This window comes from Peromyscus californicus, unplaced genomic scaffold (genome assembly GCF_007827085.1).
Source record: "Peromyscus californicus insignis strain IS unplaced genomic scaffold, ASM782708v3 Scaffold_6__1_contigs__length_162567912, whole genome shotgun sequence".
Lineage (NCBI taxonomy): Eukaryota > Metazoa > Chordata > Mammalia > Rodentia > Cricetidae > Peromyscus > Peromyscus californicus.
The window spans coordinates 2,727,749-2,755,650 of NW_026294584.1; the positions used below are offsets into that span (position 1 = coordinate 2,727,749).

Sequence of the window (27,902 nt, forward strand, 5' to 3'; positions counted from 1 at the left end):
AGTAATTATTGTCTTTATATATTTTATATAGTTATTGTACTTATTGTATATATCTTTCAATGTTAGTTAAAACCTTCCCTTTTTATTTTAGACAAAAAGGGGGAAATGTTGTGTGATATTGTTTGTATTCTGACAAATAAAGCTTGCTGGAGATCAGAGGGCACAGCTATCCACTAGTTAACCATAGAGGCCAGGCAATGGTGACACACACCTTTAATCCCAGCACTTAGGAGGAAGAAGCAGGAAGATCAGGAGTTCAAGGCCACTCTGGGCTACACAAGATAGAACCAGTCTAAAAGAAAAACAGAGCCAGGTGGGGGTCATTTACACCTTTGATCCCAGTACTTTGGATCTCATGCCTTTAATCCTAGCACTTGAGATCTCATGCCCTTGATACCAGCACAATTGGCAGGTGGAAACAGGAATATAAGGTGGGTGGAGAAAGGATTTTGGGCCCATTCAGTCTGAGGATTTCTAGAGGTAAGAAGTCTCTAGTGGCTGGCTGCTCTGCTTCTCAGATCTTTCAGTTTTCACCCTAATATCTGACTCTGGGTTTTTACGATTAAGACTAAACAGATTAACACTTTACATAACATCTGTTAGTTTCCTTATTTCTCAGTTTCTATCTGGCAGACCTGTTCATTGGTGAGAGTGGGGTATTGAAGTCTCCCACTATTAATGCGTGGGGTTTGATATGCAATTTAAGCTTTAGTATTGTTTCCTTTACAAATGTGGCTGCCCTTGTATTTGGGACATAAATGTTCAGAATTGAGACATCATCTTGATGGATTTTTTCTGTGATGAATATGAAATGTCCTTCTCCATCTCTTTTGATTAATTTTAGTTTGAAGTCTATTTTGTTAGAGATTAGGATAGCTACACCAGCTTGTGTCTTAGGTCCATTTGACTGGAAAACCTTTTCCCAACCCTTTACTCTGAGGTAATGTCTATCTTTGAAGTTGAGGTGTGTTTCTTGTATGCAGCAAAAGGATGGATCCTGTTTTCGTATCCATTCTGTTAGCTTGTCTCTTTTTGTAGGTGAATTGAGTCCATTGGTATTAAGAGGTATTAATGATCAGTGATTGTTCATTCCCATTATTTTTTGGTTTTGTTGTTGGTGATAGCATGTGTGTGTTTCCCTTCTTTGGAATTTGCTGGTGTGAGATTATCTATTGGCTGTGTTTTCATGGGTGCAGCTAGCATCCTTGGGTTGAAGTTTTCCTTCTAGTACTTTCTGTAGGGCTAGATTTGTGGATAGGCATTGTTTAAATCTGGTTTTGTCATGGAATATCTTGTTTTCTTGGTCTATGGTGATTAAAAGTTTTGCTGGGTATAGTAGTCTGGGCTGGCATACTTGGTCTCTTAGTGTCTGTAAAACATCTGTCCATGACCTTCTGGCTTTCAGAGTCTCCATTGAAGAGTTGGGTGTAATTCTGATAGGTCTGCCTTTATATATTACTTGGCCTTTTTCCTTTGCAGCTCTTAATATTTTTTCTTTATTCTGTATGTTAAGTGTTTTGATTATTATGTGGCTAGGGAATTTTTTTTTTTGGTCCAGTCTATTTGGTGCTCTGTAAGGTTCTTGTATCTGCATAGGCATGTCCTTATTTAGGTTGGGAAAGTTTTCTTCTCTGATTTTGTGGAATATATTTTCTGTGCCTTTGAGCTGGAATTTTTCACCTTCTTCTATCCCTATTATTCTTAGATTTGGTCTTTTCATGGTGTCCCAGACTTCCTGGATGTTTTGTGTTAAGAATTTGTTGTATTTAACATTTTTTTGACTGATGAATCTATTTCCTCTAATGTGTCTTCAGTGCCTGAGAGTCTTTCTTCCATCTCTTGTATTCTGTTGGTTTTGCTTGCATCTGTAGTTCCTGTTCATTTACCCAGATTTTCCATTTCCAGAATTCCCTTGGTTTGTGTTTTCTTTATTGCCTCTATTTCAATTTTCAAGTGTTGAACTGTTTTCTTCACCTATTTGATTGTTTTTTCTTGACTTTCTTTAAGGAATTTATTGATCTCTTCCAATTTTTTGTTTGTCTTTCCTTGATTTCTTTAAGGGAATTTTTTATTTCCTCTTTAAGGGCCTCTATCATCTTCATAAAGTTATTTTTAAGGTCATTTTCTTCTGTTTCATCTGCATTGGGATGTTCAGGTCTTGCTGTTACAGAATCGCTAGGTTCTGGTGGTGCCACATTGCTCTTTATGTTGTTGAATGTATTCTCACACTACCATTTACCCAACTGGGTTTGGGATAAAGATAAGAACAGGTGTTGATTCTTGTGATGTCATTGTTGAATGGGTCTTTTGTTCCTTTATTGTCTGTTTCATTTATTCTCTTTCACCCTGAATGACCAAGAATTCTGGTGATTGTCTGGTTGTCAGGTTGAGTATGGTTGTCTCAGCTGAGGTTTGTGGGGGTTTGGGTGCTTAGATCCAGCATATCATCTAGTTCTTCTTGCTAGTGTGGGCTTTACTCATGCCTATGGGGTCTGTTCTTCCCACTGGTTTGGGTTGTGCCTGTGCCTGTGGAGTCTGTTCTTCCAACTGATGTAGGTTTTGCCTGTGCCTGTTCTTCCAGCTGTTGTGGGTGGCACTTGTGCCTGTAGGATCTGCTGAGGTTGCTAGAGAGGGCTGTTCATGGGTGGGGTCTGCTCTTCTTCCAGCTGGTGCCAGTGGTGCTTGTGCTTTTAGGGGCTCTTCTTCCAATTGGTGCAGGTGGTGCTTGTGCCTCTAGGGGGCTGCTGATTTTGTGGGGGATGGTTGGCCAGGGGGAGGATGATGGGTTCTGTGGGCTTGAATAGCAGAGTGGGTCTTGTAGTTTACAGGTTCCCATGGGTGGAGGTGGTGGTGGAACAGCCAATAAAAGTAATACACTTTTTTTGTTACCTAAAGTAATTATTGCTCAATGTTGATGTCACCTACTTTTCTTTTTGATATAATTATGCTTTTCCAGTTATATGTAACATTACAAAATATAGAATTACATTGAGGGCTAATCTATCCCTCCCTTTAGGTAACCAATTTTAGTGTTTCTTTAGTCTAGTCTTTAAAACATGAGAAATAATATTGTCTTCCTCTCCTTTGTGACTTCTTACATACACACACAGACACAGCATACACCCTGCACATACACACTGCACACACACAATACACATACTGCACACACTGCATGTACATAGACATACTGTAAACACACTGCACATATAACACATACACAGCACACACTCCACAACACACACAGTACACACACTGCACACACATTGCACACACTGCATGCACACACACACTGCACACACTTTGTACACACACACTATGCACACACTGCACATACACACTGTATAGCACACTGCACAAACTATACAACACACTGCATACACAAAGTACACACTGTGCACACACACACACACACACACACACACACACACACACATACACTGCATGCATAAACACAGCACAAACCTATCTATAATCTTCTATTTATTTCCTCCTTAAATATCTCCAGGAGATATATTCATATACACAGCTTTAAAAATTGAATCCTTTAATTTATATTTGAGAATTTTGTATATGATATACACAGCTTTTTAAATGGTACTGTCACCAGGAGTGCCATTTAACAAAAACCTAAAATCAAAATGAAAAAAAAAAACATGGGCTTTAAATAGTCTCATAGATATAAATAAAGTTCATCTCAGAAAAGGAAAGTGAACCTTAGGACCATTGGGCTTGGCTTTAACAGTCTGGGAAAGGTAGGTCCTGTGCTGTAGACAAGAAGTTTTGGTAACTAAATCCTGAACTTTGCTATCTGTCATAGTATTCCTTTTCTTTTGAGACTGGACAGAGGCAGGCATAATGACACACACCTTTAACCAGCATCAGGAGGCAGAGGCAGGTGGATCTCTGTGAGTTTGAGGCCAGCCTGGTCTACAGAGAGTTCCAGGACAGTCAGGGTTACACAGAGAAACCCTGGCTCAAAAAAAAAATAATTAAAAAAAAAAAAGAGAGAGAGAGAGAGAGACTGGATAATTACTCCTGAGAAGGCATCAAACTTAAATATTTCTATAATCTGGAACAAACTATGGGAATAATGGTTTGAGTTAGATTAATGTTTTCTGTAAATTTAACTGTAACATAGAAGAATAATATCAATTCTGTGGTACTTGTGTGTACTATTTCCTGTTATTTATGGCATCTGAGATGTAAAGAATGCCTTTACCAGCACTCATGAGTTGGAGGCAGATATTCTATGTCAACCTGATCTATAGAGCAAGACTCTTCCCCAAAAGCAATATTTGTAATTAGTCTGAATTGTTCCAGTGATTTTTCTTAATAAAGTCGTTAATAAACATCTACAAGTTTATGAAAAATATTTTTCCAAAGTTGTATTTATTTAAATGTGTTTATTAAGTAGAGCACAAAGTCCTTTTAGTTATCAAGGTGCCTTTCAATAAACTGCAGAAGATGAAGAAGAATGACTCACGGTGAAACCCTAATTCCCTAATCCTTCAAACCCTGTCATGGCACTGTGTGCACAAACCACTGTTCGTTCTTGTTTCAAAGATGTGGCTGCATTTTGCTGTTGTTTCTGTGTGTCCTGAGCTTGAGAGGCCATCTGAAGGAGATACCAGCCTGGTTCTTTTCCTGAGAGCCTGGTGTCTGGTTGAGGTGGTGTTTCATGTGTCTACACCTGCAAATCCTTAAGATCCAAAGTGGCCCTTCATCCCCTGAGCTCCTCGCCTTGCTGAAGGTATCCTAGGTGATAATACTCTCTACTCTAGCAAGTCAAACTTGTAATTTTAATGCTGAGACATTTCTTTGCCTGCCATTGTGCAACCACTGTGTAGCAAGGACTCAGATAACACTTTCAATTCATTTTCCTCAGCTCTGAAAAGTAGAGCTGTTCAATACAATTTTGATTAGGAGCTTTGCAGTATTTCAAAATTTGGCATTATATAAGACCTTTGTGATTTTTTAAATATTATATTAGTTCAAAATTACAAAATTTAAAGTCACATGAACTTTGTTGGCACTGTATTTTGTGCACAGAAGTGAGCATATACCACACCCTCACATATACATGCAAAAAAAAAAAACCAGACAGAAACATTCTTGGTCCTTAACAGTAGGCATGTACACAGAGTGTTACTGTCATGTTTATTCTTCAAAGAACATACAGAGACCAGTCAGTTCAAACTGTCTTTAACTGTCCCTATATTTATTATGAATAGTTGTATGGAATAAGTTTGTTTCACTTTAAGCAGATTCCATGGTTTATACTTTTATTTTTGTGGTTTTCTTAGTCCTTCTTGTTTAGAAGAGAGAATATCATTTTATAGCACTGACAGGCAAAACTCAGTCCTGATAGTGACCAACAGACTACAATTGCTTTTTCTTTTCTTTTTGAGCCAAGGTATCATGTAGCTCAGGCTGGCTTTAAACCTTCTGTGTAGCTGGGAATGATGTTGAACTTGTGTTGGGATTGCAGGCATGCACTACCAGGAGAATTAGGGGTTTTCAGGCATTTATCATTGGGATTCAAACCCAGGACTTTATGCATGCTGGGCTAGCAGTCTACCAACTGAATCATATCCTCAATTCTGCAATCAAATGCTCATAAATATAGCCAACAATAACAATGTCATAACTTTATCTTTAAGTGTTTTAGTCTAAAGTAAGTGGGATGTAATGAGATCATTCAAAATGTGACTCTTCTCAGGGAACATTGCCTAAGAGGGGGAGGAAGGGATTGTAAGAGCCAGAGGTGGAGAAAGAACAGGGTGAAACTGTCTCCTGAACAAGGCAGGTCCGCTGCACTCATGAACTCACAGCAGCTGTGCTGCCTGCATAAGACCTGAGCAAGATCAAGTCAGTCAGCTTTATATCATTGAGGAGAAGTTGGTTTTCTTTAGAGATGTGAACCCCGGTATGTTGTGGAATATTAGTTTAAGATGTGTTAATTCATTTATGCTGTGGAACATTTGGTTAGTGGTACAAAGATGTGTTGTATTCTTTTATGTTGCATTTGTTTAACTCTGTGAAGCTGTGTTTCTTTGCCTATCTAAAACACCTGGTTGGTCTAATAAAAAGCTGAACGGCCAATAGCTAGGCAGGAGAAAGGATAGGCGGGGCTGGCGGGCAGAGAGAATAAATGGGAGGAGAAATCTAGTGAAGAGAGGAGTGAGAAAAGGAGAAGGAGATGAGAACACCAGGGCCCAGCCACCCAGCCACACAACCAGCCACAGAGTAAGAAGGAAAGAAAGATATACACAATATAAAAAGGTAAAAAGCCCAGAGGCAAAATGTAGTTAAAGAGAAACAGATAATTTAAGTTAAGAAAAGCTGACTAGAAACAAGTCAAGCTAAGGCCGGTCATTCATAAGTAAGAACAAGGGTCTATGTATTTATTTGCGACCTGGGTGGTGGGCCCTCAAAGAGTAAAAAAAAAAAAAAAAAAAAAAATCTGCACCGATAGGTTGGCCGTGTTCCAGTGGTTGGTCCCACAGCCATGTGTATGTGAGCAGTGCAAACTGGATTCAATAGTGTATAAAGCTGGGGGCGGGGCATGGAGTTACAGGGGTGAGTCTGGGAGAAATTAGTGGAAGGAATAGAAGGTGAATGTGATCAAGGTGCATTGGATGCATGTATGGAGTTTTCAAAGAATTTATAAAAGTATATGAAAAAGATGACTTCAATAAAATAGGTGATAGACATATATAATACAATTTCTAAGTATGTGAGAGGTGTTAATTCCTCCCCTCTTTTCCCCAGGGGCAGCTGTTGTCCCAGCTCCTTATCAGCCTTGCAGAGGCAGCCTCTCTTCTTTTCTTTCTTGACAGGGTCTCACTATGTAGTTCTGACTGTCTGGAACTCACTACATAGACCAGGCTGGCCTCGAACTCACGGAGATCTGCCTGCCTCAACCTCCCCAGTGCTAGGATTGAAGGTGTGCACAGCCATGCCCAGCTTTGTCCTATTTATTTCTGATGTGCAGTTCATTTATTTATCTATTTTAGGTGACTCCAGAGTTGATGATAAAAGCATGTACATTTTACACTGGACGTTTAGTAAAGAACCATTTTGGGTAAGAATGTGTTTTCCCATTTCATTTCTTTGTCTTTGCTTTTTTACCCCTGCTATTATCCGCACAGAAGAAAGCTCACTCTTTGCCATCTGTGCTTCTCTTATAGTTGATGAGTTTATATTGAGTTAAAATACCTCCTTTTTGAAATACAGCTTGTCTAAAATCCTTGGAATTGGGTGTGCTTGGGAACTTAAATTCCTTTTTTAAATCATCATTAAGGCGATTCTCTAGGTAAATTGAAGTTATAATAATGATGTTATCTCAAGATGTGCTTATTTTATTAAAAAAGAAATATGACTGCCGTACAGCACCTTAACTGCCAGGAATTCTTCAGGACACCAATTTACAGGTTTTGTGTGTGTGTGTGTGTGTGTGCTGTGATTTTGAGGGGTTAAAAGGCATCTCATTTCTTATTCCTCTTAATTTATTTAATACTATATTATCCTAGCTTCAAAGTAATATTTTGAAAATAATGTTTTTCTGTATCTTTTGCCTTGCAGTGGTTGGAGGGAACTTGCAATACCTCGTGCAAATCAGGAGGCTATCTTGGCTGAAAAAATGGAGAGAGCAATAACACATGACAATTTTAGATGTCAAAAAGTATTTTTTTATCACTGGCTGTCTTATGTGATAACCTGTAGAGAAAGGCTTATAGGTAAATGTCCACTCCGTAGCACTTAGTTCTGGTGTTCAGTTATGCAATGAATCAATAGACTGATAGTTAAACCTAGAGCACATGTAACTTGTGTGTGTAGAGAATTGTCATTAAATGAACCAATTAAAAGTACTTACTGTAAGGCTAGGTGTGGTGGCACATGCCTAACAGCACTTAGAACACTGTGACAAAAGCAGGGACTTCCAGGCCAGCCTGGACTACAGAGGGAGAACTTGTCATAACAAAACAGTAACAAAATTTAATCATTTTTGTTAGATTCATTTTTAAATATTTGATTGCAATGTAAGGTACTCACAGTTAACATCAAATCATATGTACATACATTTATATATACACACATACATATACTTGTATATGTGCATCGTGAATGCACATCCAGTTTTCAGTTGATAACAACCGCCCAGTAGGGGAACTGGTCATTAGCTAACCTAGCTGAGTTCTGCCTTCTCAAAGAGCTTAGATTTTAGGACAAAACTGTGATGTTCAGTGAGACTTCAGGTAGATGCTCAATGATGTTCAGTGAGGTTGACAGACAGAACCAAAGAACAGAGACTTTAGACTTTCACCTGTGGTGCTGGAAACTGCTTGCTGCCATGTTTTGTTCTGTTTGCACAGCATTCAAATGAAAAGCAACATTGCCAAAGTTTAAATATCAGAAGTATTCACATACAGTTCAGATACCTATTTTCAGTTGAAAGTGAAAACCCAAACCAAAGATAAAGAGAAAACACTGAACCTTAACTTCTGAGAGAAAACGGGATCCTGCAGCCAGGTGGTACAGCCAGTGCAGCCAGCATAGCCAGGTGCAGCCAGTGTGCAGCCAGTATGCAGCCAGGTGCAGCCAGTGCAGCCATGTGCAGCCAGGTGCAGCCAGCATAGCCAGGTGCAGCCAAGTGCAGCCAGTGTGCAGCCAGGTGCAGCCAGTGCAGCCATGTGCAGTTGAGGAGCCTTCCTGCTTCCCAGCCTGTTTGCTTTTCCTGGTTCCTGTGTTTCAGTTATGGACCTCTGATTAATATGTATCAGGCAATCTACTTAATTGTAGAACACATAATTCAAAGACATTGGCTCTCAATACTATGTGGTGATTATGATTCTTATGAAATGCTTAGAAGTTCGAGTTTTGTAAAAGATAAATTTGTTTTTTAGAAAAGATATATATATATATGTATATATTTCTATTATATCTAATCTCTAAGGGCAAAGGGGATATTCACAGGTTTAAAAAAGTCTCTAGAGCATTATCTAATGCTATCAATGGTAATTAATTTTAGTGTGATTAAAATGAACCAGAAACTGTTAGATATATTAGTTTATAGTATTTTTAGAAGCAGTTTTCACTACATGCAATAACCTAGTACATTTCCTGCAGTTTCACTGTTACGGTTGCGACAGATGTTCTGTGTCCAAAGGCAAAAAATTATCCTAGCAAAATGGAAGGAGAAAGCCAAACACAAGAGTAAGACGAGAGAAGATGACTTGGTATGATATTAGACACTATTTGTTTAAAAGAAGGAAATATTTTAATATTTTGCTTAAATATATTGATAAAGACACTAAAAGTTCTGTTTAATAAATTGAGATGTTAGTTGTCTAAACTACAAGAGTCTCTGATATGGATAAAATAAAGAATGATAAGGACTCAGTAAATTTGTTCCTTTTCTTTTTTTTTTTTAACTTTTTTTTCGAGACATGGTTTCTCTGTGTAGTTTTGGTGCTGGTCCTGGATCTTGCGATGTGGACCAGGCTGGCCTTGAACTCACAGAGATCCACCTGCCTCTGTCTCCCTAGTGCTGGGATTAAAGGCGTGAGCCACTACCGCCTGGCCTGTTCCTTTTCTAAATGAGATTAAATTGCTTTTCTTTTCTAATATTTAATGTCACAGTTTCAATAGTAAATGTTTTCTTTAAATTACTAATGTTTTAAATTACTTATTAAATTAGTAATTACTAATTACTAATATTGAAGGATTATTTGTAACTAGGACATCCACCCATAATTTAAGCAATTAAAATAGAGGACCTGAGGAACCACCTGCAAACTTAAAACTACCTTCTTTTGCTTACATTATTTCACTATTTACTTCCTCAATTGTTTTAGAATGTTAGAGTACTTAAATCAGATACAGAGCTATGCTTGAGATTTTTATAGTTACATTATTTAGTAAGCAATACTTTGTGAGTAGTTTTTAAAATACAAAGTTGAGATAAGTAAGAAAGAGAGAAAGAAGTTGAAAGTAAGCCCTTGCCCTCCAAGGGCAGGGTCGACAATCCCACTCACTCGCAGTCTGTTAAGCTGGTGGAGGTCAGTCCCACATGTGCAGGCAGAGTGTGTGAAGCTTGGTAAACACCAGAGTCTGCTGTGCACAAAGCATAGTTCTTACTTTCTAGTTGTGTACAACTTACAGATGTTGAATTGGCTTTTTTGCATGCTGTCCTCTATTCTTTTCCCTATTGTAGAAACCATTTCATAATTGCAAGTTAGATAGCTTTGCTTGGGCACTACTGGGCACCTCTGCTCATTCCATGCTTGTAACCACTTTGCTGATGACTGATGGTCTAACAGTGAGATAGTCAACTCCAACCAACCTGAGAAAAGTTGGCATCCTGATGAGCCTGATGTTCGGCATACCCTGATTGGTATATAGAGTGTGGATTAGCAATATTCTACTATCCTTTATAAATTGTAGTTAGATGAGTGCTTAGGAATTCATTCCCCACTAGCAGTACAATTTCTTGGCCAACAGTCATTCTGCAATCAGAGTGAAGATAACAGGTATGTGCTGATAACCAAGGCAGGTGATACCTGTCATGCTGGCTTTCCAATATGTACCCTTCCTGAGGTTGTATGGTAAATACCTCATACTATAATTGTGTGTACAAAATCCTCATTGGTCCGTGGAAGTGCTTTCTCATTATAATTTTCAGGAAATGTGTCACATTAAAGTGGGACTTGCTGTGGTGATAAATTAGACAGATTTCTGAAACTTTTCCTTGACTCCTCTCTTTTAGTCATCTCCTTGCTAACACTTTTCTTCCATGTCCTTAAAACACTTAAACCATTGCTCGAAACTCCACCTTGTGGCCCACAATTCTCTTATCTCTAAAAGAGGAGATGACACTAGGTCTTTCCGGGGGTGACCTGTGCCAATATTTATGACAGCTAATGGAAAAGGCCTGTAAAAGCTGAGGTGGTCCAGAGATGTTGTGTTCCCTTGGAAAATCATCATTTAGGTAATAATGATAGTCAACAATGTGTAGCTGGTACTGTATTAGGCCAAGTATGCATTTGACCCTTAGGACAATTCCATGGAATTTATAAGTTATTTTCATTGCAGATTTTAAAACATGAACTTCAGCTGAGAAAATGGAAGTTGAAATCCAAAGCAACTGAGGAAAAACTCCTTAGCCCTGAGAGAAGTTCCTCTGACACTGCTGTCCCAGCTGTGCCTGTGGAATTTGACATCTCAGCATTACCAGAACGAGCAATAATGCAGGTGTGTAGGACTCTGTTAAATATGGTAAGGCCTTGCAATTTGTGTATAGCTTGGAGTTAGGGTAAGTATGTTTTGCCTGTAATTTCCTATTTTATAAATTACCTGCTCATGTCCTCTCTTTCTATTGTAATTTACACTTGTTTGTTATAGCTCTTTATATATTTTGGCAACATTAACCTTTTCTCTAGAATATATTTGAGTATTTCCCTCCACCACACTTATAACATTATCTCTTTTGCCTCTAGGGTATTTTGATGTCAAGAAATTTAAAGCTTTAGGTAATAAAATCTATCACTCTTACCCTAGTAATTTCTCTTTATGCCACATTAGTATACCACTCTCAGTGGTTTGTCTGAGTGATACCATACTGCTGACACATACATAGCTTTTTTTTTTCTGTGACTCTTTTCTGTCTTTGCTAATACTTCCTTGTTTATCAGGGCTTATGTTACACATTTTAAGACCTTCAAATAATTTCATGCTCCTTTGCATATACTGTAAGAACCTATGACAGCATGCTTTTGTTTTCCCTTTTATGGTTTTAGTTACTGTTGAAGTAGGTCTGGTTCTATGTATTCATAGTTCTACAATTTTAAAATTATATTTGCTTTAAACATTATCACTCTCCAGCATATTTCATAATCTAGGACTTACAGAAAAGTTTCAGGTACAGACAAAGAATTGTTTTTCCTGAAGAACTGTAGCCAGGGCATTCTCTTACAGTTAGCCATCAAGATCGTCAGACTCTTGGTTTTCCAATAACGTTCTAGCCTAAGAGACCAGTCCAGATTGCATGTTGTAGTTGGTCTATGTCTCCTTGATTTCCTTTAGTCCAGAACAATTCCACAGTCTTTAATTTTGGGTCCCTTGAAAGGAAGGTTAGGCATGTTTTATTATAGAGCATCTCTCAAATTTGGCTTGTTTTACATTTCCTCATGAGTTAATGCATGCTATGTTTTTTCATTAGAATACACAGACATGACTGTCTTGTGTTATTTTCTTTTCATCCTCTCTGTAGCAGGGGGTTTAGTTTAGGTGGCTATGCTCTCCTTGGCCTCCAATTGTCCTGGACTCCACAATAGATCCCTCCATCAATTTGTTGTATATTGCTCTTATTATGTTTAGGTATGTCCCTTGTATCCCTTGTCTCTCCAAGACCTTTATCATGAAGGAGTGTTAGATTCTTGTCAAAGGCTTTTTCAGCATCTAATGAGATGGTCATGTGTGTTTTTTTTCTTTCAGTTTGTTTGTGTGGTGGATTACATTGACAGATTTTTGTATGTTGAACCATCCCTGCATCCCTGGGATGAAGCCCGCTTGATCATGGTGGATGATCTTTTGATGTGTTCTTGGATTCAGTGAGCCAGTATTTTGCATCAATGTTCATAAGGGAGATTGGTCTGTAATTCTCTCTTTTTTTTGTTAAGTCTTTATGCATCAGTGACTGTGGCTTCATAGAATTTGGCAATGTTCCTTCTGTTTCTATTGTGTAGAATAATTTGAGGAGTATTGGTATTAGCTCTTCTTTGAAAATCTGGTAGAATTCTGCATTAAAACCATCTGGCCCTGGGCTTTTTTTGGTTGGGAGACTTTTAATGACTGCTTCTATTTTCTTAGGGGTTATAGGTCTATTTAACTTGTCTATCTGTTCTTGATTTAACTTTGGTATGTGGTGTCTATCCAGAAAATTGTCCATTTCTTTTAGATTTTCCAATTTTGTGGAGTACAGGGTTTTAAGTATGACCTAATGATACTCTGGATTTTTCGGAGTCTGTCGTTATATCCCCCTTATTGTTTCTTTTTATTAATTTGGATATTTTCTCCCTGCCTTTCAGTTAATTTGAATGAGGGTTGATCTGTCTTGTTGATTTTCTCGAAGAACCAATGTGGTGGTATTTTACTTGTACTGAAATGTGATTTTAATTGTATGTTAATAAATAAAGTTGTCTGGGGGTCAGAGCTATTAGAGCCATAGCAAGTGCATGGCGGTGGTGGCGCACGCCTTTAAGGACCTGGAGGGCGGTACATTCAGGCAGTGATGAGGCAGTCACATGTTTGGGTTTACAACCAATGAGAAGGCAGAACAGCTAGACTATATAAAGACACACACAGGAAGTAGGTCCCCTTTTTCGGAGAGCTCTCTTGGCTGAAGAGGATCCCTGAATCAGGAAGGGTGAGGCTCTTAGCTCTGACCTCTTGGCTTTCTTCTCTGAATCGGCTCTGTGTTTCTTATTTAATAAGACTGTTGGCTACATCTACATTTGGCGCTCAATGTGACAAGAATCCATTAAAAACCGCTTAACTTGGCTTGGCGGCAGGTCCGGTCTCCCACCAGGGCGGCCGGCAGGTCCCGTTTCCGCCAGGGCGGCCGGCTCCCTAGCCCGGGCCCAGGTCGGCTTGGCCTCAGGCCGGACTAACTTTGAGCTACTTGCTTAAAGCTGGTGCTACAGACAATTCAGGCCTGCCCTGCCGAACAGGGCCCCTGCCTGTAAAGCCAACGCACGTGGTTGGAGCTTAAGGTAGCCAGAGCCAAGGCTTGACTAGGCTCAAGCGGGAACATGTGGCTAGATTCAAGTTCTTAGGCAGAACTTGTGGCTACGGTTCTTGCGTGTTCTCTCTCTCTCTCTCTCTCTCTCTCTGGATTCACACCTCGGACACTAGGAGGCTGTTTTGAAATTCCCTCGGATTGGTACTGTTCTACGAGGACTTGGTAAGTCACTTAACATATCGAATATTTTAAAGGAAACTATTTAAAAGAGAAATTTTTTTCCACATTTTAAAAAAAATGGGTTTTCTGTGTTCATTGGAAGAAAATTGGGCTTTGTTTGCAATTTTAGACAGTCTGACAATGGAACAGCTATATGAGAAGATTAATGTTGACCGAATTATGCATTTTATTACTATGCTTATTCTCATTTTACTATTTAAAAAGATAGTCAATTTAAGTGCCAGGATGACAGCTTTAGAAAAACTTGATAGACCTGTAAAAACTCAGACAGAAGAAACTAACAGTGAAGTTGCTTCAAGATTGGATCATAGGGTTACAGAAAGAAAGCCTGTTTTCACACAGTCACCCTTAGTTTGTCCAGTAACCGTACAGCAATTGCCTGATCAAATGACTACACAAAATATTTGGGCTCCAATTGAAATGTTAGATTTACGAAGGTTTAAGGAGGCAATAGTATCTTATGGCATGCATTCCCCATATGTAAAGCAAATGTTAAACTCTTGGTCAACATATAATAGGATTGTACCACAGGATTGGCGGGAGCTGGCACAAGCTGTTCTTGAACCCAGTCAAAGGCTTCAGTGGCTAACTTGGTTCAAGGATGAAGCTAAAAACATAGAAAAACAGTGGAGGGATAAAGGAATACAAGTCTGCCAGGATCAGCTTATTGGAGAAGGTCAATATGCTTCAGCACAAGCACAATGTTTATATGATGTCCAAACCCTAATTTTATGTCGAACAGCAGCCTTGAATGCATGGGACAGAGTTGAGGAACCAGGAAAAAAAACTGAGTCATTTACAAAGGTTGTACAAGGCCCAAAAGAATCTTTCACAGATTTTTTACAAAGACTGGCTTCAGCAGTAAAGAGAATGGTCCCGGATTCAGAAGCTAGTAAGATAATAATTGAATCTTTGGCCTTTGAGAATGCGAATGCAGCATGCAAAACAATAATCAGGCCATTAAAGGCAAGATCTGCACCTTTGGAAGATTGGATTAGAGACACGGTTAATGTTGAAGATCATGAGCATGATGATACATGGGTAGGAGAAGCAATTTCAAAAGGTTTGAGGAATGTTAGATGTTTTGGATGTGGAAAGCAAGGACATTTGAAAAGGGACTGTAAACAGGTCATTCCTAGAAACAATGTTTCTTCAAGGAACAATGGCAACAGACTGCCCCTTCCTTCTGGAGTATGCAGAAGGTGTGGTAAGGGAAAACACTGGACCAACGAGTGTAGATCAACAAGGGACAGACAGGGTAATCCTTTGCCTCAGTCTTCGGGAAACTCCCAGAGGGGCCTCATGCAGGCCCCAATAGCAAATCCAGTTCAAACCTTTCCTGCAGTCATAGAGGAAACCCCAACTCAGAGCAATTAAATAACCAAATGCCTATTGGAATAAGTCATGCTGGTCAGGATGATGAAACAGAGAGAATAGAAAATTCAGGAGAAAACATAAAGAAAATTTTTTGGCAAACTTCTATTAATGAACAAAGACCAAAATTATCGATAAAAATAATTGGTGTTTTGTTGTCTGGTCTGGTAGACACAGGTGCGGACGTTACCATAATTGCACCAGAATTTTGGCATCCAACTTGGCCTCTTCAGGAGGTAAACATTCAACTGTTAGGAATTGGGACATTATCTCAGGTGAAACAGAGTGCAAGATGGCTCAAATGTATAGGTCCAGAAGGACAGAGAGAAAAATTAAAACCATATGTGGCTAACATAGCTATGAACCTGTGGGGTCGAGACTTGTTACAACAATGGAATACTCAGATTAACATCCCTCCAATCTCAGAAACAAATCATAAACTAGCACATGTTTCTGAGAGAAATATTAGAAGGCAATATTCTGAATGGTCACCAGGCATCCATATTATACAAGAACAGGGCACAACAACTGATGATCTTCCAAAGACATCAACAGCTCTACCTTTAAAATGGTTAACAGACAAGTCTGTATGGGTCCAGCAATGGCCTTTAACAACAGAGAAACTCCAGGCTTTAGAAGAGCTGGTAGAAGAACAGTTAAATGCTCAGCATATTGAAGAATCAACCAGCCCTTGGAATTCTCCTGTATTTGTTATTAAGAAGAAATCTGGTAAATGGAGAATGGTAACAGACCTTAGAGCAATTAACAAAGTAATTCAGCCAATGGGCTCTCTACAATCTGGAATTCCTTTGCCTACTCTGTTACCAAAAGGATGGCCTCTCATAGTTATTGATTTAAAAGACTGTTTCTTTTCAATACCCTTACAAGAAAAAGACAGAGAAAGATTTGCTTTCACAGTGCCTACTTATAATAATTCTCAACTGGTTAAAAGATTTCAATGGAGGGTCCTCCCACAGGGAATGTTGAATAGCCCAACTTTGTGCCAATATTTTGTACAACAGTCATTGGAAGTGATACGTAAAAAATTTCCTAAATCTATAATTTATCATTATATGGATGATATTTTACTAGCTGACTCAAATGCAGATACTTTAGAAAGAATGTTTGAAGAAGTAAAGAAAATTTTGCCTTGCTGGGGATTACAAATTGCTCCTGAAAAGATACAAAGAGGAGATTCTATTAATTATTTAGGATATAAAATAGAGCTACAAAAAATTAGACCCCAAAAGGTGCAAATTAGGAGAGATCGACTACAGACTCTTAATGACTTTCAAAGATTATTTGGAGATATTTCTCATTTACGAACTATTGTTGGGGTAAAAAATGATGAACTGCATAATTTGTTCAAAACCTTAGAAGGTGACAAGGACTTAAATAGTCCAAGAGAATTATCACCTGAAGCTGAGAAAGAATTGGCCTTGGTAGAAAAGAAAGTACATGAAGGGCACGTGGATCGTATTGATCCAAAGCTGGATTGCATTTTGGTTATTTTACCTTCTAGGCATTCTCCTACAGGAATATTAATGCAGAGGGAAGATATTATATTAGAATGGATATTTTTACCAAATAAACCAAATAAAAAATTAAAAACTTATGTGGAAAAAATCTCTGACTTGATTTGGAAAGGAAAATTGAGACTTCGTCAATTAGCAGGAATAGACCCAGCAGAAATTGTCGTACCTTTAACTAAGGAGGATATTGAAAAATTATGGACAGAAAGTGAACCTTGGCAAAGAGCTTGCAGTAATTTTTTGGGAGAAATTAACAGCAAATATCCCAAAAGCGATAGAATTGATCTTATAAAGAGAGCTGATTGGATCTTGCCTCGAATTGTACGGGAAAAGCCCATATCTGGAGTTCGTACATTTTATACAGATGCCAACAAACAAGGAAAGGCAGGTTACAAATCAGAAAATTTAAGTAAAGTGGTTCAAAGTCCTTATAATTCAGTTCAAAAATCAGAATTGTATGCTATTCTGTTGGTATTAATGGATTTTTCAGAACCTCTCAACATAGTAACTGACTCTCAGTATGCTGAAAGAGTAGTATTACATATTGAGACTGCAGAATTTATCCCTGATGCTTCAGAATTAACTTCACTATTTATTCAATTACAAGATACAATCAGGAAAAGGAGTCATCCTTTATATATAACTCACATTCGATCCCATACTGGTCTGCCAGGCCCTTTAGCACAAGGCAATGATGAGATTGATAAATTATTGATAGGAAATGTGCTGGAGGCCTCAGAATTTCATAAAAAACATCATGTCAATAGTAAAGGTTTAAAAAAGGATTTTTCCATAACCTGGCAACAAGCCAAAGAAATAGTAAAGAAATGTCCTACTTATTCCTTCTACAATCAAACGCCATTACCAGCTGGATGTAACCCAAAAGGTACTCAAAGGAATGAAATCTGGCAGATGGACGTGTTTCACTTTGCAGAATTTGGAAAACTGAAATATGTACACCACACTATCGATACTTATTCAGGATTTCAGTCGGCAACTGCTTTGAGTTCTGAAAAAGCTGATTCTGTAATCACTCATTTGCTAGAAGTTATGGCCATCATGGGTATACCTGCACAAATCAAAACTGATAATGCTCCATCATATGTCTCTGTTAAAATGAAACAGTTTTTTGCTTATTACAATATAAAGCATATTACAGGCATACCACATAATCCTACAGGTCAAGCAGTTATAGAAAGATCAAACAGAACTCTAAAGGATATGCTAAATAAACAGAAAGGGGTAACAAAAACCCCCAGAAACAGACTACATAATGCTCTATTAACTTTGAATTTTCTTAATGCCAATGAGAAAGGAACAACAGCTGCAGAGAGACATTGGATAATAGAAAAAACTACAGAATTAAATCAGCCTATATACTTTAAGGATGTGCTGACCTCAGAATGGAAACCAGGGTATGTGTTATGTTGGGGATGAGGTTTTGCTTTTGTTTCTACAGGAGAAGATAAGTTGTGGGTACCATCAAAATTGATAAAGGTTCGATTTGAACAAGAGAAACCTCTTAATTAGAGGAGGTGATAGTTCTTCAACCAGCATGAACATCCAATTTAAACTAACTTATACCAGTAACACATGTCTTTTCATTTAATCAGATAATAACTTGCCAAAAAGGAACATCCCCAAAATTAGTCTTGGGGAAAGGTTTTTGTTTTTGTCTTTTAGGAGAATGAAGGTTAAGGAATCTGAAGAACACTGGACAAATGAGACAACTGAAGAAAAGGGACAAATCATCTATCCCAGGAAACAGAGTGAAATGGCATATGGGTATATATTATCTAAAAAATTTTATGTCTTCCTAAATGTTTGTTTCTGCTTTTCTCTAAAAATTTAGCACTATTGGTCTTCTAATAGTCCCAGTTCAATTAAAATTTAAAGCTGACTTTAGAGTTGGAGAATGGCTCTCTCCTTCTTTAAACTCAAGCATGTTGTTAAAAGGAAAATGCAAACCCCCTGTATCATGCCAGAATAAAAGAGCCATCTTCTGCTATGGGACAGGAGAAAAGCCAAATTGACTAAGGGACTATTCTATTACTAATCTCAACTCTTTGATTCTATTCTGATTCTTTAAAACTTTTCTTAAAGTATAAATTTTATATCAAAATTTACAAGATTAATATATATGATATATAGATATATATACATTTTAACCTTTGTTAAGATATGAATGGTCATATAGAGTATTAATTAATTCTAGAAAAAAAGCTTCAATTAGCTGCATATATATGTCTTTGTGTTCGAGTCTCTTATCAGTTTTCTGCAGGAAATCATGGCCAGGCCTAACATCAACTGAAGTCTCCAGGAAGAAGTTGGGGCCCCACAACAACAACAATTCCATGTGGACAATAATAACATCATTAAGCTGACAAACATCATCTACAGATCAGCTTTGAACTACAAAGTTCTCAGAGCAATTTTGAGATGACTAGCTGAGATGATCCAGTCTCAAAGACTACTTGAATAAAGACTTGAGATAAACCCTGAACTTTGGCATTATACACAGACTGGATAATGAAGGACATAGTTACCTTTCCTAGAATTTGACAATTAACCTAAAATTTTTCTTTCAGGATAAAGATACCTTCGCCCATACCCAGCAGGAAGCAATTTTAAGAATACGACACCCACATTCCCAAAGAGGTGGTGTGGGGCAGGCAGTTTTTTGGTCTTTTTAATGGGTTTTGGGTCTGGGATAATTTTCATTGTTTAGGGGAGTTGGTTACAAGTTGTTGTCAAGGGTTAGGAAAAAGGCTAAGCAAAGGAGATTAGATTTAAGGTTCTTGTTTAAAAAAAAAAGAGAAAGAAAGAAAGAAAGAAGAAAAAGACAATTACTAGTTTTAAATACTTTACATTGGATTGGATTGTTTTATATTGTATACAAATTATATATATATACTGAAATTGATATTGTTAGAAAATGCTATATGTATATTTCTAATTGTACTTATACCGTTCATTTAACAATGCAATTTTCTGATCCTTGAATGTTATTATTACCAACTATTAGGATATAAAGAAAAGAAAGTTAGTAGTTAGACATTACAATAGAACTTGTAGTCATATTAGATATGTTTTAAAAATTGAGCAGATATATTTTAGACAGGTCATCTTCAAACCCTTCAGAGATCTACAGAATATGGCATTTAAAATGTTTTAATAACTTAGAAAATTTTTCTTTTTTGTTATGATTATGAGACATGTCGGCTCCTGGCAGTACCAATCTACTTCAGAGAAAATATGGGCATTGAAGAAACTGTGTATGGAGTTAACTTTCATTGTGGCAAAAGTTAGCCACTGGACAACAAAGTATCCTTGAATCAACTGCTGACAAAATGGACAAACAGGACATGAAACAAAGGGCTACTGATTCTTGCCAAAACAAGTGTGGTTATGGCTTTATCAAAAGGCATCTTCTGAGGCCAGGACAATATGGCACCATCCCTGAAGTGGCCTTCGCAATTCGGAAAAGGTACAGTGACCTTTTCTTCGAAGGCAGCTGAACAGGCCGTGGGCCGATGGCTTCTGATGTGCAATGGAACAGCAGCTGAAACAGTTATTCTTGAAGAGTAACTAAGCTCACGCCTCTCAATAGTAGACTGGCATTTGATAGAGGGATGTGGAGAAGAACGGGATGCTGAGATGAAGCCATATATACACAGCCAAGAAGAATGGACAGCTGAATTAAAAAACCAACAACAATTTCCAGAATTTAAAATCCTGAATCATGACATGACACTAGTGGAATTCAGGTGTTTCTGGTACATGGACTGCTCTCACCCAATGTGAGGTTGAACTGTTGACCTTGTGTACATCCTACTTCACAAATGAGTCTGTCAGATATGCTAAGCCTATAGGCTAAAGATGATGCCCCAGCATTGCAGAGAAACCTCAGGTGACTGTCCAGGCAGCTGGCTGTTTCTGTCAACTCACAATTTTTTTGGAAGTTGCTTGCATGCACTTTCTGTTTTTATTTTTGTTAGCTAATATTATTTCCTTCTTGGGTCTCTGAGGGAGTTGAAGGTTAGTTATAGTTGAAGATTAATTAGGATAGAAAGTGAATTAGATACATTTTGGACTTAACAAAATAGGATAGATAATGAAATTATTTTCTCTGAATTTGTCAAATACAAATGGACTAGACATTGTTTAGACATTTATTACTTGTATATATTGTATATAGTCATTGTACTTTTGTATATAGTTTTTCTTTTGTTAGTTATAACCTTTTTCTTTTTTTTCCTTTTTATTAAAATAGAAAAGGGAAAATGTGGTGGTATTTTACTTGTACTGAAATGTGATTTTAATTGTATGTTAATAAATAAAGTTGTCTGGGGGTCAGAGCTATTAGAGCCATAGCAAGTGTATGGCGGTGGTGGCGCACGCCTTTAAGGACCTGGAGGGCGGTACATTCAGGCAGTGATGAGGCAGTCACATGTTTGGGTTTACAACCAATGAGAAGGCAGAACAGCTAGACTATATAAAGACACACACAGGAAGTAGGTCCCCTTTTTCAGAGAGCTCTCTTGGCTGAAGAGGATCCCTGAATCAGGAAGGGTGAGGCTCTTAGCTCTGACCTCTTGGCTTTCTTCTCTGAATCGGCTCTGTGTTTCTTATTTAATAAGACCGTTGGTTACATCTACAAACCAACTCTTTGTTTCATTGATTCTTTGTATTGTTCTCTTTGTTTCTATTTTATTGAGTTCAGCCCTCAGTTTGATTATTTCTTGCTGTCTACTCCTCTTGGGTGTATCTGCTTGTTTTTGTTCAAGAGCTTTCAGGTGTGCTCTTAAGTTGCTAGCATATGATCTCTCCAAATTCTTCATGAAGGCATTAGTGCTGTGAACTTCCCACCTAGCACCACTTTCATTGTGTCTTGTAAGTTTGGGTTTGTTGAACATTCATTTTCATTGAATTCTAGGAAGTCTTTAATTTCTTCCTTGACCCAGTGGTAACTTAGTAGAGTTCAATTTCCATGAGTTTTTAGGCTTTCTGTTGTTTTTGTTGTTGAAATCCAGCTTTAATCCACAATGATCTGATAAGATACAGGGGGTTATTTCAAATTTTTTTGTATCTGTTGAGACTTGCTTTGTGGCCAAGTATATGGTCAATTTTGGGGAAGGTTCCATGCGGTACTGAGAAGAAGGTATGTTCTTTTGTGTTTGGGTGGAATGTTCTGTAGATATGTTAGGTTCATTTGAGTCATAACATGTTAGTTCCGTTATTTCTGTTTATTTTCTGTCTGGATAACCTGTCCATTGGTGGGAGTGGGGTGTTAAAGTCTTCCACTATTAATGTGTGAGATTCTATGTGTAACTTAAGCTTTAGTAATGTTTCATCTACAATTGTGAGTGCCCTTACATGTGGGGCATAGATGTTCAGAATTGAGACATCATCTTGGTAGATTTTTCCTTTGATAAGTATGAAATGCCCTTCTCTATCTCTTTTAATTAATTTTGGTTGGAATTCTATTTTGTTAGATATTATGATAGCTACATCAGCTTGCTTCTTAGGTCCATTTGACTGGAAAATCTTTTTCCATTCCTTTACTCTGAGGTAATGTCTGTCTTTGATGTTGAGGTATGTTTCTTGTATGCAGCAGATGGATGGATCCTTTTTTTGTATCCATTCTGTTAACCTCTGGCTTTTTATTGGTGAATTGAGTCCATTGATATTGAGGGATATTAATGACCATTGATTGTTCATTCATGTTATTTTTTTTGGTGGTAGTGGTGGTAGTGTGAGTGTGTTTGTGTGTATCTTTCCCTTCTTTGGGTTTTGCTAGTATAAGATTATCTATTGCCTGTGTTTTTGTGGGTGTAGTTAACTACCTAGGGTTGAAGTTTTCCTTCTACTACCTTCTGTAGGGCTGGATTTGTGGATAGATGTTGTTCAAATTTGATTTTGTCATAAACTATCTTATTTTAGCTACAGTGATTATCATCTATAGTGATTGACAGTTTTGCTAGGTATAGTAGTCTGGACTGACATCCATGGTCTCTTAGAGTCTGCAAGACATCAGTCTAGGCCCTCCTGGATTTTTGGGTCTCTGTTGAGAAGTTTGGTGTGATTCTAATAGGTCTGCCTCTATGTTACTTGGCCTTTTCCCCTTGTTGCTTTTAATATTCTTTCTTTGTTCTGTATGTTTAGTGTTTTGATTATTATTAGGTGAGGGGATTTTCTTTTCTGCTCCAGTCTATTTGGTGTTCTGTAAGCTTCTTGTACCTTTATAGGCATGTCTTTCTTTAGGTTAGGGAAATTTTCTTCTATCGTTTTGTTAAATATATTGTCTGGGTTTTTGAGCTGGGATGCTCCTCCTCCTTCTATTCCTATTATTCTTATGTTTGGTCTTTCCATAGTGTCCCAGATTCCCTGGATGTTTTGTGTTAGAATTTTTTTTTTTAGATTTAACATTTTCTTTGACCTATAAATCTATTATTTCCTCTATCATGTCTTCAACACCTAAGATTCTCTTTTTCATCTCTTGTATTCTGTTGGTGATGTTTGCATCTGTTTGTTCCTGTTTGCAACAGAGATGCCACGCAGACAGCACTCAGCAAAGAGTTTTATTTGGTAGGGGGAGAGAGGAGGAGGAAGAGAAAGAGGGAAAGAGAGAGAGAGAGAGAGAGAAGAAGGGCAAGGGGTTCACAAGGTGCACACCTTGTGAGAGGAAAGCAGAAGAGAAGAGAGACGTGGGTGGAGTTTTCCCTTCAGAATAGGCTTTTAAGTCAGGGCATAGGGTAGCACCAAAGAGTGGTATCAGAATATTAACAGTGTTGGTAAAGACTGCTTTCCATGAAAATACACACAACACAGAAAAAAGCCTTATGTTGATGAATTTGGAGTTTGAATAATGTTTCTAAGTAATGCAGTTGTTTGATTAGCTAACAATATAAATCTTGCCATATGACTTTAAGTAGCTGTGACTTTTTGTTTGTAAAAGATGCAAAGCACATGGACTTACAAAAACAGTTAAAAAAGCACCTTCAGATTGTTACAGCATGGCTGATTCATCTCACTTGGGAAAAAAATCCCCTAAAACCTGGATAGCTATTAAAGCATGGCCAGACTGGGGAAGAACCAGATAGTTCAGGCTTGTTGAGTTAAATTACTTGGAATTGTAAAATCAAAGAATATGCTCAATGACTTCTCAAATCCATGTTTTGATAACCCCATGGGTCAGTCTGACCTTAACTAACCAAGCAGAAAGTGGTTGAAAGCTTTGTGGCTCTATATCAAATGAACTTCAGACTAGAGTTTCCAAACTGCACTGCTCTATCAAGGAACTATGTGTTTGTTGGCTTGATTTGTGGTGTGGATGAAAGAGCTGGAGATACAAAGCATTTCAGAATTGCTTTTAGGAATGGTATGTTTTGGTAAAAGTTGCCTACCCCAGACTTTGTTTTCATTGCTTCAGTGATGCTAGCAAGTTTACACTTGATTTTAATCCAAAATTTTCAAGAGTTTTACAGCTCCATTAATTTCATCAGGAACCACGCTTTCAAAAGTGATGTATCATCTGAGAGATGAAAAACTACACCACAGAGGGAGGCAGCTGGGTGGAAATTGAAAGGATGTGTTCTGTAGTTGGGTGGCTGACTGTGTAAGTTGGCCATGTGATCCTGGGCTGCTTATCTTTTTATTTCTAGGTTGTCTCATAGTGGTGGAAGTGCAGGATGATACTGTTGTTTATGCTCGGCGCTGCTCCTCGTGGCTGGTCACCGCCTGCAGCGGCCATGCCGGCAGAGGAGCGTGGTGATTGAAAGAATCACAGCCATGGTTACCTTTTAGAGCTTTATTGGGAGAGAAGGGGGAGAGAGAGAAAGAGAGAGGGGGGCGGGAGGAAGGAGCGGAAAGGAGAGGAGACAGAGGGTACACAGAGGGCCCACCCGCTTTTTAGGCTAGGACGCCGTCGAAGGCTGATGATGTAATTAAGGACCAAATCCTTACAGATACCCTCTGTTGTTCTTGTAAGACCAGTCAGTATTTAGGAAGTGTTGGAGCAATGCCCGGCATACAGCAAACTAACTGCTGAATTGAAGCCATCAGGTGGAAAGTCAGGAAGACTGGATTCCAAACACAGCTCTGCTGGTTCTCTTAGCTCACCAACTCCTCAGTCTGAAGTTTGAGAATTCCTAGCAAAAAGAGTATACACTTGTATTTTCCACTGTAAAAGGAGAGAGGGCTGCATGGTGTCTGTATGTGCCTATAAATCCGAAATGGAAACTGAAACACACAAGAGGAAAATACTGGGAGGAAATTCAGAAAAAAGCGTGGAGGGGGTTTCATGTGTGTGCTCACTCTTGCCCCGAGTGCTACTGCGCCACACTGATAGCTTAGCTGGGGCTTTTCCCATGTGTCAGCTTCCATGGTTCCATCAGAGAGGTTTCTCCTGACTATGATGACTGAAATCATCTGTGTTGTGGAGGCCTGGTATTCTTGGAAATAGTTACTGAATGAAAAAAAAGAAATAAAAGGAGGACAGGACTGCTTCTAAGGGGTTGAGGTGAAGGTTTATTATGAGGGAGAGCACAGCCAGAGGCAGATATCTGGAAGAGTCCAGAGTGGATGTGGTCAGACTGAGCTAGGCCGTGTGAGGAGATGGAGGTGGGAAAGCAAGAGAGGAGCCGACGAACAAAAGACTGGCTGAGCGGGCAAGAGGCAGAAGGGCCAAAAGGACCTTGTAGCCAAACTGGGTTATACAGGGAAGAACACATGGGGAAGGGCCACCCAGCCCCTGAGCTAGAGAAGTTAAGGGAGAAGGTGGGGTATGCCAATCAAGAAAGACCCCTTAACAGGTAGGGCCTGAGGGGTATTGGGAGAACCTGGCGCCAAGTGTCAGTTTTGATATGTTAATAAGCATATTAGTTAGCCTTTGTTCAAAGTTTGAGACCTAACAGTTATCATTATGAACAGTTTCTAATTCTTTAAATATCCTTGTTTCTTGTCTGTTTCTCCTGTCAAATCATATGCTCTTTGGATTCCAGTGTCACATTTACAAAAAATTCTTTTAACTTTCTTTTTATTTATTCTTTGTGTTTTTCTTTTTTCTTTTTTTTAATTAAGAAAAATTTTCCATTCATTTTACACATCAATCAAAGATCCCCCTCTTCCCTCCTCCCGTCTCCCTAGCCTCTCCCTCCCAACCCACCCCCCACTCCTCCCCACAAAAAGGCAAGGCCTCTCATGGGGAGGTACATCCAGCAGAGGCAAGTCCAAGCCCCTCCCCCTGCCTCAAGGCTGCATGAGGTGTCCCATCTTAGGTAGTGGGCTCCAAACAGCCTGCTCATGCACCAGGGATGGATTCTGATCCTACCACTAGGGGCCCCCTAAGCAAGTCAAGTTACACAACTGTCTCGCCATGCAGAGGGCCTAGTCCAGTCCCATGCAGGCTCCACAGCCATTGATCCAACTTTCATGAGTTCCCACTAGTTTGGATTGATCATCTCTGCAGTTTTCCCCATCATGATCCTGACGCACTTGCTCATAGAATTCCTCTTCTCTCTCCCTGGCTTGACTCCTGGAGCTCTGCCTGGTGCCTAGTTGTGGATCTCTGCACCTGCTTCCATGAGTCACTGGAGAAAAGCTCTGTGATGACAGTTAGGGTATTCACCGATCTGATCACTGTGGTAAGCCAGTTCAGTTCAGGCACCCTCTCCACTATTTCTAGTAGTCCAAGCTGGGGTCATCCTTGGGGATTCCTGGCAACTTCCCTAACACCAGGTTTCTCTCTATCCCCATGACGTCTCCTTCTATCATGGTATCTCTTTCATTGCTTTCCCACTCCATCCCTGTTCCAGCTCGACCATCCCATTCCCTTATGTTCTCATCCCCACCCCCTACCCTCCATTGCCCACCCGTCATCCCCAGTTTACTCATGGAGATCTCATCTATTTCTGCTTCCCAGGTCATCCACACATCCCTCTTTGGGTCTTCTTTGTTAGCTAGCTTCTCTGGAGTTGTGGGTTGTAGTCTGGTTATACTTTGCCTTACATCTAGTATCTACTTATGAGTGAGTACATACCATGTTTGTCCTTCTGAGTCTGGGTTATCTCACTCAGGATGATATTTTCTAGTTCCATCCATTTGTCTGCAAATTTCATGATGTCATTGTTTTTCTCTGCTGAGTAATATTCCATTGTGTATATGTACCACATTTTCTTAATCCATTCTTCAGTTGAGTGGCATCTAGGCTGTTTCCAGGTTCTGGCTATTATGAATAATGCTGCTATGAACATAGTTGAGCATGTGTCCTTGTGGTATGATTGAACATTCCTTGGGTATATGCCCAAAAGTGGTATAGCTGGGTCTTGAGGAAGATTGATTCCCAATTTTCTGAGAAACCGCCATACTGATTTCCAAAGTGGCTGTATAAGTTTGCACTCTCACCAACAGTGGAGAAGTGTTCCCCTTGCTCCACATCCTCTCCAACATAAGCTATCAGTGTTTTTGATCATAGCCATTTTGACAAGTGTAAGATGACATCTCAGAGTCCTTTTGATTTGCATTTCCATGATGACTAAGGATGTTGAGCCATTCATTAAATATCTTTCAGTCATTTGAGATTCTTCTGTTGAGAATTTTGTTTAGCTCTGTAGCCCATTTTTTAATTGGATTGTTTGTTATTTTGATGTCTAGTTTCTTGGGTTCTTTATATATTTTGGAGGTCAGCCCTCTGTCAGATGTGGGGTTGGTGAAGATATCTTCAAATTCTGTAGGCTGTCATTTTGTCTTATGTATTCTGTCCTTTGCCTTACAGAAGCTTCTCAGTTTCAGGAGGTCCTGTTAATTAATTGTTGCTCTCAGTGCTATAGGTATTATATTTAGAAAGCAGTCTTCTGTGCCAATGCGTTCAAGACTACTTCCTACTTTCTTTTTTATCAGGTTCAGTGTAACTGGTTTTATATTGAGGTCTTTGATCCACTTGGACTTGAATTTTGTACATGGTGATAGATATGGTTCTATTTGCAATCTTCCACATGTTGACATCCAGTTATGCC

General features: G+C 38.8%; 1 protein-coding gene across 1 annotated transcript in view; it reads left to right on the forward strand.

Moving 5' to 3' along the window:
- Fbxl13 (F-box and leucine rich repeat protein 13) overlaps positions 1 to 27,902 on the forward strand; it is a 209,224-nt gene that overhangs the window by 40,213 nt on the left and 141,109 nt on the right. The window contains exons 5-8 of the mRNA XM_052720972.1: positions 7,017 to 7,084; positions 7,585 to 7,739; positions 9,130 to 9,239; positions 11,095 to 11,253. Of these exons, the coding sequence (XP_052576932.1) occupies positions 7,017 to 7,084; positions 7,585 to 7,739; positions 9,130 to 9,239; positions 11,095 to 11,253 (492 nt within the window). The remainder of the gene's footprint in view (positions 1 to 7,016; positions 7,085 to 7,584; positions 7,740 to 9,129; positions 9,240 to 11,094; positions 11,254 to 27,902) is intronic.